We start from the raw sequence: 11149 nt of genomic DNA, 5'->3' as shown, positions 1-11149 counted from the left end.
TTTTTTTATAATATTAATTATTCGGAGTAACTAATTATATATAACATTTATGGAAAGATTACATATGAAGGTCGTTTGCTCTAGTGGAGGTGTGGGGTTCGAACCTCTTTGTTGCAAAATATTTTTGTAATACACTCGTCAACTTTTCTAGATGGATTACACAGAAAGTAGTATTAAGAGTTAAGCTTGAGGTATAAATTGTCCCTCAACTAAAAGATTTGAAGGAACTAGGTTTTTTTTTTTTTTTTTTTTTTTTTTTTTTTTTTTTTCTTCAGTACAAGCATTTGGAGGAGAGGGATTTATACAAATATTCATTGGGTGCCTTCAAATATTCATTGTTTGTTCGTAGTACATGATGAGCACCATAGAGACACCCTCAAAGAGCATGGCTTGGCTCATTCGAATTAAGGAGGAGATTCTTCTTAAAACCAATAGGGTTTTGACACTTGTTAAATTCTAGCAACATTGACAAATTTTCAACAACCAAAAATAAAATATTTAAAAAATTGACATCGTGTCAAAACCACATTTATGGTAAGGAGAAGCTCCTCCTCAATTTGAAGGAACCAAGATTTTTCCATTAAGATATGGACCAAAACATCCATTTTCCCAGGCATGGCTTTTTAAATGCATTAATTTCAATTTATTTTCAATAATTTTATGGAAATCAAATTTTTGAATCACATTCAAGTTTAAAATGTTGACAAAAAAAAATGTAGATTCGTTTGAAGTTGATGATTTTATCCATTTTGACATGTTATTGTACTTATCATTTGCTACTTAACCTCATTGCATCATGTGGACATCATTTTTTCACATTACATGTCTAAGATCAAATTCTTTCTTTATTTAAGATCAAATGCTTGATACATAGCCAGACTATAATATAGTCTTACCTTTATTACATGTTGAGAGTCTTACCTTTATTAAAGATCAAACGTTTAATATAGAGCCGGACTAATTATCGACACATTACATGTCGAGAGTCCTATCTTTATTAGAGATCTTGTACTTTCTATAGTTCATTCATATATATGTATGTTCATCATGGGCAGAAAGTAATGTCGTAGTTAGGTCCACCATTGCACGTAAATAAACCCTTGTTGTCATCATAAGCGTAGCTGTAAGCGTTGGGGCATGCGTTATGGAATATCTGGGAGTAATGTGTCGGCGGGCATTTCTCTTTAGTTTCATGAGGCGGAGTGCAACAGTACTGTGGCGTACCGAATTTAACACATGCGCTCAAGCAGGCAACCACGCTCCCATCGGACCCTTTCTTTTGCAGCTCACTCGGACAAACTGCTTTCACGTTCGCCGGGCAACTACCCGTCTTGCAGGTGCCGGTACCGCCGTGTGGAGTCACAGACATGGGCAAGTTGAAGCCATCAACAAGACTAACGTCGTAGAAATCTTGTCCTCGGCCTGCTGGAATATTGAATTCCGCTAAAGTTGCCGGCGGAATGCCACCTTTACCGTTGCACGTGACCTGACCAGAGCCACAGTCTGCGGTGGTGCAGACGAACTTTCCAGAGGCGTCCGTGGAGCATCCAGTTCGGGCCCAGAAGCGGCCGTTCCATGGCACCGGAGTGTCTAGGTGGAAGTTACCATGGGATGCTAACTTGAACCCTGTGGTTGATAATTGAGGTTTTCCATCGGAGGTTAGGGTTGCTGGCCAGACCGTGTAGGGGCAATGGTTTTTGAAAGAAATTTTCACTGCATGTGCACCTGCCATGCAAAGTAAACCACACTTAATTTGATGCAGTAATCACAAACCACACTAATTGTGACCAAATATTAAATTAAAATTAAAGAAAAAAAGAAGCTTCGACTTTAAGAAAAGATCAATGAGTATTTCTATCGTTTGGCCAAAATGAAAAACTTAAAAGAAAATAAGAAGCTTGTTTACCTCCGAAGGAAAGGATGGTTAAGCTGAGGCTGAGGACTACTACTATGGTCTTCATCATCGCAATGTCTTAGCTTGCTTTGCTTCGAATTTGATGAGCTTGGGCTTTAGTTATATAGGCTTGGTGCGGGCCTGAGTTTTTGTTCTTTTGCAGGACTATGGTTGCTGCGATGACAAGTCAGAAGACAACTAGTCTTTGAACATTTTTTGGTCAAGATCATTGTAAGCTTCACATTACAAAGAACGTCTTCTTAAGGCAAAATAAACCATCTCAGAACAACGTCACGAGCGCGAGCGCACACATATCCCGTTTTCTTGCAACTACTCAAAAGCATTATATGTGGTCTATGCAATTCATGTTTTCTTTTTGGGCTGACGAGGTATCTGGTCTACATGTTAATTGATAATAACTAGGTCCACTTCTTTTTGGGTTAAGGATGCAACTTGAGACAATGAAAACAAAATGACTATTTGTACAAATTAAAGTAATTGCATGCAGAAATGACGAGGCAGAAAAGCAAAGGAATTGCTTTCCAGAAGGGCTTCAGTTGCTTTCAGCTTTTCATCCACCCTGTTTAGTTCATCTGTCAACTGGAATCATTAACCAACAGAAAAATAATCAGATTTCTGATTGAACATAAAGTTTCTACTTTGTAATAAAGAGTAATACATTGATTAATAAAATTCAACATGGTTCTTAAAATCTTGATAATTTTGTAATAAACCTATAATTATCTCACTCAAAAGAAGACATCAATAAAAAATAAATGTATAACCTATTACATTTCAAGTTCTTTTTCTTGGAGGGTAAAGGTTAAAAGAGTCCAATTGGAAATTTTGCTTATAAAGCTTTGCTTAAAACTGACACAGCTTTAACACCATTGCTAAGACTCTTGTAATCATTTAGGTTTCTAGTCTTTCATTGGAAAGGGGCATTATAAAATAATGATTATTGAAGTGAAATTTTCCTGTCCTTTTCAATATCATGTGAACAAAATAGTATTATTTGAAGTCTTTATATCAGTTCAATTTACGTTTGAATAGACAATTCGAAATTGAAGTCTAATTTCCGTGTACAACACGGTTATTTTCTTCTTCTTTTTTATTTTTTATTTTATAATTTATCAAACGGGTAGGACTTCATTAAGAAAACGAGCAAAACAGTACATCAGCTTCTAATAAAGCAAGAATCACAAACGGCGGAGGAGCCATAATGAGGCCTCGTTAAAACCTTGCCTTCAAAAACTCCCAAAAGAGCCTAACACAAACAGTTGCCCTCTTGTTTTGATATTGGAATACTAATAAGCCTAACAAATCCAAGAAATTATAATTATAGAATGCCCAACATGCTTTTGCCTCTAGCCAGAAGAGAAAAAGAAACGCCTAGCCTTTCGATCAATGCATCTTTTCATGCATGACTTGCGGTTCTCAGCAATTAAGTCAAGCCGCCCAGGTCCAAGTCCATGCATGACTTAGGGTCTTCATCATCGGAATGTCTTAGTTTGCATTGCTCCGAATTTGATGAGCTTGGGCTTTCGTAATATGGGCTTAGTGCGGGCCTAACTTTTTGCTCTTTAGTTATAAGGCCATCTCCAGCCATGGGCTATATCCCAAATATAGCCCTAAAATAATGCAAAACCCATCTCCAGCCATGGGCTAAATAAAATTTTGGACAAATTTGGAGGGCCACATTTGGCCCTTTAGCCCTCCAACCAGGCCACATATAGCCCACCTTTAGTCTAGGCCAAATTTTTGTGGGCCCATGCATTTGCTTTTTAAAAGCCAACAATAAAGTAAGATGATGTCATAGCTGGATATATATAATAAAATATGAAGGATCCTAAAATATAACCCTGCATGGCTGGAGATGGAAAAATTTAGCCCTGCACTATTCTTTAAAAAATTAATATTTTGGAGGGCTAAATTTTTATGTAAAGACGACGGTTTTTTATAAAAAGGGTCGTCTATTATAAGTAAAGACGACGGTTTTTTATAAAAAGGGTCGTCTATTATATGTAAAGACGACGGTTTTTTTATAAAAATGGTCGTCTATTATATGTAAAGACGACGGTTTTTTTTATAAAAAGGGTTGTCTATTATATGTAAAGATGATGGTTTTTTTTATAAAAAAGGGTCGTCTATTATATGTAAAGACGACGATTTTTTATAAAAAGGGTCGTCTATTATGAAGTAAAGACGACGGTTTTTTAATAAAAAGGGTTGTCTATTATATGTAAAGACGACGGTTTGAAAAACCTTTTACGTCGCTTTTTAAAAAACTATGACGTTGTTATGTGTGTACAACGTCATTTTAAAGAAATCATGGTTTAGAAATGCGCTCTTCGATAATCATCGACGGAAAACAAAAAAACCGTCGTTAACAATATAAATAAACATGACGCTTATTACATCTATACCCTAAACCCTAAACCCTAAACCCTAAACCATAAAATATAAACCCTAAATTATATATATATGTTTAAATAATTTTAGAAAAGGGATTATGGTTTTACGGCCTAATATATATTAACCATAAACCCTAAACCCCAAAAATAAACCTTTATCCCCCTAAACCCTAAACCCTAAACCATTAAAGTATAAGTGATGTTGTGACTCATGAAAACATTTTTCTTTTTGGTGGTAATTTTAAATTTGTATAACTCAAACTTAATTTTTTAAAGCTTAAGGGGGAAGAAAATATCTCAATGACTTCATAGGAGTTGACGTTGCATTTTTTGGATTTATTTTAAATTTATTATGAATATTTCGAATTAAATAGAATAAAATATTATTAATAAAACCCACAAACCACGTCGGCATTAAGAAATTAAAGACGTTGTAAATCATAATAAACGACTTAATTTTAAAACAAACGAATGACGGATTATGTAAAGACGACGGTTTTTTATGAAAAGGGTCGTCTATTATATGTAAAGATGACGATTTTTTTATAAAAAGCGCCGTCTTTTAAAACACGCTAAAAAAAGGCCGCTTAAGTGAATTCGCGCTCGACAAATTTTCAAATTTTCCCCTGTCTTTGAAAACCTTATCTCTCATTAACAAGCGTCGTCTTTTAAAACACGCTAAAAAAAGGCCACTTAAGTGAATTCGAGCTCGACAAATTTTCAGATTTTCCCCCGTCTCTGAAAACTTTATCTCTCCCTCCTTGAAACCTCCTGAGCTCCTCTCTTCTTGAAACCCTCCTGAGCTATCTGAAACACTCCATCTCTCACCTTTCTACTCCTCATACGTACCTACCAGCCATCGACGCCATCGAAGCAGCGACGCCGTCAACGCCATCGACGCAGCGACGCTATCAACGCCATCGTTCTTCGCATCAGTCATCACTAGCCGCCATCGACGCCATATTCACAGTCAACGACGACGATGTCCTTGAAAACATATCTAGAGACCTTGTGAGATGGGAAAATCCTAGAACATCAGATCTGGTCTTCGATGTCGCCTGAGGTTCGATGACAGATCTCCATCACGCCTTCTTGGTGAGCTCTCGCCATCCACGTCACAGAAGCAACTCTAAGTTAGTCAAAATGTTCTTCTGTATTGTGTTACAAATGAACTTTTCCTGCATAAGCTTATGCTTGTATAGATGATGCATATTTTTTGTTAGTTAAGATGACCTTGAAAACAGATCTAGAGACCTTGCGAGATGGGAAAATCCTAGAACATCAGATTTGGTCTTCGATGTCGCTTGAGGTTCGATGACAGATCTCCATCGCGCCTTCTTGGTGAGCTCGCCATCCACGTCACAAAAGAAACTCTAAGTTAGTCAAAATGTTCTTCTGTATTGTGTTACAAATGAACTTTTCCTGCATAAGCTTATGCATATTTTTTGTTAGTTAAAATGACAGCAAGATAATGTAATCTTATTGTGGTTTTTGATTGCTCAGGTAAGATGACATGGCAAATAGGTGCTGCAGCTTATATCAAGTGTAGCTCAAAGGCCAAGATGACAACTTAGAAGAATATAAGATCCATTTGACCAAGATGACTTAGAACACTACTCCAAGATGACAGCTGAATGTAGAGAACAAGTACAAATTGTGGAAGATACAACAACCATAGGTTAATGCTTTGGATATGGTATTTTGTAATTATAGGTTATAATGTTATAAATATGGTATTTTGTATGGATATAGTAGGAATCAAGATTGGTAAACAATGTAATTACAATTGAATCTTCAAGTTTTATGAAAGAAATAATTTTTTAGGATATCTAAAATGAAATTAGTACATCATTTTTACAGATAATAAACGGCGATTTTTTGGAACAAAACCGTCTTTTTTAGATTTAATAGACGTCTTTGGATATAATAAACGACGGTTTTTTCAGAAAAAGTGTCATCTTTACATTTAAATAGACGACGGTTTTTTCAGAAAAAGTGTCGTCTTTACATTTAAATAGACGACGGTTTTTTCATAAAAAGTGTCGTCTTTACATTAAATAGACGACGGTTTTTTCATAAAAAGTGTCGTCTTTACATTTAAATAGACGACGGTTTTTTCAGAAAAAGTGTCGTCTTTACATTAAATAGACGACGGTTTTTTCAGAAAAAGTGTCGTCTTTATATTTAATAGACGACGGTTCTATAAAAAAAAGTGTCGTCTTTACATTCAATAACGACAATTTTTTCAGAAAAAGTGTCGTCTTTACATGTAATAGATGACGGTTCTTTTAAAAACCGTCGTTTTTACATATAATAGACGACGGTGAATTACCGTCGTAGTTTGACTTTCAAAAAGACGACTGTCGATTTAACGACGGTTTGAAAAAGAAAAAGACGACGGCGTTTCCCCGTCGTCTATTTCAATTTTTGTAGTAGTGACCCCAAAAACATATCAAGTTCATGACCTATGGCTCTAATACCAATTGTAGGATTTTCAAAATATTTTTCCAAAGTTCATTTGAATATTAAACATGCATTTAATCAAATTAATCGCAGCGGAAGTCTATAGTGGTTGTTTAAATTCAAAAACAAAACTTCTTCCAAGTATCTTAAGCCATGAACATTGATATGTTTTTCATAAATGAAAATTCAAGAGAAAGGATAAGATCTAATTACCCTTGAAGCAATTATATGAACCAATTTGTGTTTGGTCTTCTCTTGATGATTTCCTCTTTGTTGATCTCCTCTTTGATCTTTGATCTTTGCTCCTTGATCTTTCTCCTCCATGTGAGCCACAAAAGTATATGGCCTCTAAGTCTCCACACCAATGGAACCTTGAGATGAGAATAAGTATCTTGAGAATACTTGGATGCTAGTGCAAGATTCTCAAGATTGGTTTCAATCTAAACCACTTTGAAAGATGAAAGTGTTTCACTCTTGAAAACTCTCTTTTTTCTCTCTTTGATCTTCCAAACCCATTTGGTTGATGTTGGATTGTGTTTGTGTGTTAATGAGCTTATGGAAACAATTCCCATACACATTCACTTAAGCATTTTCGGCCAAACCCCATTGGGATTCCAAAATTGGGCCTTATGACACTTAAACCATTATAATTAGGTGTCTTAAGCCCTTGGGCTTGATACCCAACCATTTGGGCTTTCCGTTAACTATTACTTAGCCCAAATACGTTTTTACACGTAGTAAATCATCCACATCAAATCAATCAAATTGATTTCCTCATTCTCATTTGTATTACTCAAAGTTAACCATTTAAGGTGTGCGATCCATTAGGTTCTAATTAGCAAGGCAGTGGGAAAATATTAGAACTCTTTCTAACCAACTGGAATTAAAACCCCTTTTTAATTCTTCCTTTATTTGGATCGATCACAATCAATCCTAGGACTTCCACAAGCCAAGAGTGACATCTAGCAATATATCAAGGCTACCCAAGCTAACCAGAATAGATGAAGAACCTATTCAGTTGGAATTGCAATGCAATACGGTCCTTCTCTTATACAATGTTTCAAATCATATTATTAGGGTACGGATTGATTATGTCAAACCCCTAATATGATTTATAACCTCATGTGATTCAAAAGAACGTGATTAAGAACAACTTTCTAAATCAAGCTCAAAATACTTTGGCCAAAGATTTACTGAATCACATCTTGAAACATTCTCCTTCTTTATCGAAAGTAGAGATTCCTTATTGTACATTCACATGCCCCTATGATGAATTAAGAGATCCCAACAACACTTAAGACAAATCTTTTACAGCTTGCCTTTAAGAGCTATCAAAGATCAATAACGCATCACAAGACAACCATGATGCCTCAGGTCTAAGGACTAATTTGCATTATTGCAACTATGAGTTCTCGTTTGACATATAGATAAATACTCCATACGAGAACTACGGTTGATCGCGTTCAGTGTACTCATTCACTAATGAGCACCCACATACTTGTATTAGTGTCAACTACACAAATGGTTTGAGACTAACCATCCTCCCAATTGAGCATACATAATATGTGCTAATCTTGACGGTTTATCAATGTCCATTTGATAACCTATGATTAGGAACATTTTGGGATGCTACAGTTAGAGATTAAAGGTCTCCCGAATCTAATCTTCTTTAGATTACTTTATCTCTTATTTAGCATACCCTGGACATTTGTTTCTTTACACGATGTAAAAGATAACAAATTAAGTTTGCCCTTTATATATCATATACGAAATGTATTCTCAGGAGATTACATCAAATGTATTGGCTCTTAGGGCACATTTCTAACACTAACATGTCATTAAAGAAGCCTCACACAAACGGTTGCCCTCTTGTTTTGATATTTGAATACTAATAAGCCTAACAAATCCAAGAAATTATAATTGTAGAATGCCCAACATGCATATGCTTTTGTCCTCTAGCCAAGAGAGAAAAAGAAACGCCTAGCCTTTCGATCAATGCATCTTTTCATGCATGACTTGCGGTACTCAGCAATTAAGCCAAGCCGCCCAGGTCCAAGTCCAGAAGTATCACTTCATGACCACCACTTTGGCTATGATTGCTGTCATTTAGGTTTTTTTTTAGTATGAGCATTTGGGGAAGTGGGATTTATACAAATAATCATTGGGTGCCTCAGAATTTCGAACCTCAGCCCACACGAGCGGAGGTGGAAGAGCTCAACCAATTGAGCCATACCCTACTAGCAAAGGAAGTAGGTTAACATGTCGGTAGACAAAATAATTGAGCATAGCTGTGCAAGGCCAGCCCTATAGAAGCTGCCAACCAAACCTAGCTACTACTATTATGTGCAAGGCCAGCCCTATATAGCTACTACAATGTTGCGGAAAAGTATAAGGAAAACCTTTGAAGAAATTAACGTAATTATTAGTCCAAAAAATCCAAGTATATCTCTTGTATAAGCGCAAGCTCAATAGTTTGTTTGTTTGTTCATAGTACATGATGAGCATCATAGAGATAGAGATACCCTCAAAGATATGGCTTGACTACTTAAAATTATGGAGGGGATCCTACTTAAAACGAATGGGGTTTTGACACGTGTCAAAACAACATTTATGGTAAGGAGTTCCTCCTCAATTTTAAGGAGCCAAGCTTTTTCCATTAAGATATGGATGTCCATTTTCATGGGCATGGCTTTTTCAATGCATTAATTGCCATTTATTCTCAATAATTTTATGGAGATCAAATTTTTTTATTCACATTTGAAGATTACATGACATGACATGCAATTTAAAATGTAGATTTATTTGAAATTAATGTTTTTTTATCCATTTTGACATGTTATTGTACTTATCATTTTCTACTGAACCTCATTGCATCATGTGGACACCATTCGTTCACATAAAATCATTCGTAATTTTCTGTTATTGTAACATAAAGAAAGAGGGGTAATATATATTTCACACAAATTCTCTGTGCAATATATCTTCCAAAAATTCTTTGTGCATGACGTTAATTTATCTTTAATTAAATACCGGACTATCGATATTCACATAGATATTTTATTGAAGTTGGCAAAAGTATATCGTTAACATATCAATATTTTTATTATTGATGATAATAATATCGATATCGACACATTATCAATTACATGTGGACAATTCTATCTTTATTGAAGATCAAATGCTTGATACATAGTCAGACTACAATAATCGACACGTTACCAATTACATGCCGAGAGTCTTACCTTTATTAAAGATCAAACGTTTAATATAGAGCTGGACTAATTATCGACACATTACATGTCGAGAGTCCTATCTTTATTAAAGATCTTGTCCTTTCTATAGTTCATATATATGTATGCTCATCATGGGCAGAAAGTAATGGCGTAGTTAGGTCCACCATTGCATGTAAATGTACCCCTTTTGTCATCATAAGCATAGCTGTAAGCGTCGGGGCATGCGTTATGGAATATCTCAGAGTAGTTTGTCGGTGGGCATGTCTCTGGAGTGTTTTGAGGCGGAGTGCAACAGTACTGTGGCGTACCGAATTTAACACATGCGCTCAAGCAGGCAACCACGCTCCCATCAGACCCTTTCTTTTGCAGCTCACTCGGACAAACTGCGTTCACGTTCGCCGGGCAACTAGCCGTCTTGCAGTCGCCGGTACCGCCTTGTGGAGTAACAGACATGGGCAAGTTGAAGCCATCAACAAGGCTAACGTCGTAGAAATCTTGTCCTCCGCCTGCTGGAATATTGAATTCCGCTAAAGTTGCCGGTGGAATGGCACCGTTACCGTTGCACATGACCTGACCAGAGGCACAGTCTGCGGTGGCGCAGACGAACTTTCCAGAGGCATCCGTGGAGCATCCAGTTCGGGCCCAGAAGCGACCGTTCCACGGCACCGGAGTGTCTAGCTGGAAGCTAGCTTGGGATGCTAACTCGAACCCTGTGGTTGATAATTGAGGTTTTTGATCGGAGGTTAGGGTTCCTGGCCAGACCATGTAGGGGCAATTGTTTTTGAAAGAAATTGTCGCTGCATGTGCACCTGCCATGCAAAATAAACCACACTTAATTTGATGCAGTAATCACAAACCACACTTATTGTGAACAAATATTAAATTCAAATTAAAGAAAAAAAGAAGCTTCGACTTTAAGAAAATATCAATGAGTATTTCTATCGTTTGGCCAAATGAAAAACTTAAAGAAAATAAGAAGCTTGTTTACCTCCGAAGGAAAGGATGGTTAAGCTGAGGCTGAGGACTACTACTAGGGTCTTCATCATCGCAATGTCTTAGCTTGCTTTGCTTCGAATTTGATGAGCTTGGGCTTTAGTTATATAGCCTTGGTGCGGGCCTAACGTTTTGTTCTTTTGCAGGACTCA

The 11149-nt window shown here is 36.4% G+C and overlaps 2 protein-coding genes across 2 annotated transcripts; both read right to left on the bottom strand.

The window, feature by feature from the left end:
• Positions 1-827: 827 nt before the first annotated feature.
• LOC110762019 (glucan endo-1,3-beta-glucosidase-like) lies at positions 828-2121 on the bottom strand. The gene is made up of 2 exons (XM_021964617.2): positions 1907-2121; positions 828-1725 (listed from the first exon to the last, which is right to left on the bottom strand). The coding sequence occupies exons 1-2, from the start codon at positions 1962-1964 to the stop codon at positions 1046-1048; spliced, it is 738 nt and encodes a 245-aa protein (XP_021820309.1). The 5' UTR covers positions 1965-2121; the 3' UTR covers positions 828-1045.
• A 7730-nt stretch (positions 2122-9851) lies between these two features.
• On the bottom strand, positions 9852-11149 carry LOC110761990 (glucan endo-1,3-beta-glucosidase). Its single transcript, XM_021964586.2, has 2 exons — positions 10993-11149; positions 9852-10813 (listed from the first exon to the last, which is right to left on the bottom strand). Exons 1-2 carry the CDS (start codon positions 11048-11050, stop codon positions 10134-10136), a joined length of 738 nt encoding a protein of 245 aa, XP_021820278.2. The 5' UTR covers positions 11051-11149; the 3' UTR covers positions 9852-10133.

Source organism: Prunus avium, chromosome 7 (assembly GCF_965620075.1).
Source record: "Prunus avium chromosome 7, drPruAviu1.hap1.1, whole genome shotgun sequence".
In the NCBI taxonomy this organism is placed as follows: domain Eukaryota; kingdom Viridiplantae; phylum Streptophyta; class Magnoliopsida; order Rosales; family Rosaceae; genus Prunus; species Prunus avium.
Note: the sequence above shows the minus strand (reverse complement) of the source record. Positions and strands in the feature narration are given on the sequence as shown.

What these genes read in the sequence shown, in the direction of transcription:
- LOC110761990 (XM_021964586.2), bottom strand. Translation starts at nt 11,050, where the DNA reads ATGATGAAGACCCTAGTAGTAGTCCTCAGCCTCAGCTTAACCATCCTT. An exon ending in AACCATCCTTTCCTTCGGAG is followed by an intron (nt 10,814 to 10,992) that starts GTAAACAAGCTT and finishes TTTGCATGGCAG; the next exon opens with GTGCACATGCAGCGACAATT.
- LOC110762019 (XM_021964617.2), bottom strand. Translation starts at nt 1,964, where the DNA reads ATGATGAAGACCATAGTAGTAGTCCTCAGCCTCAGCTTAACCATCCTT. An exon ending in AACCATCCTTTCCTTCGGAG is followed by an intron (nt 1,726 to 1,906) that starts GTAAACAAGCTT and finishes TTTGCATGGCAG; the next exon opens with GTGCACATGCAGTGAAAATT.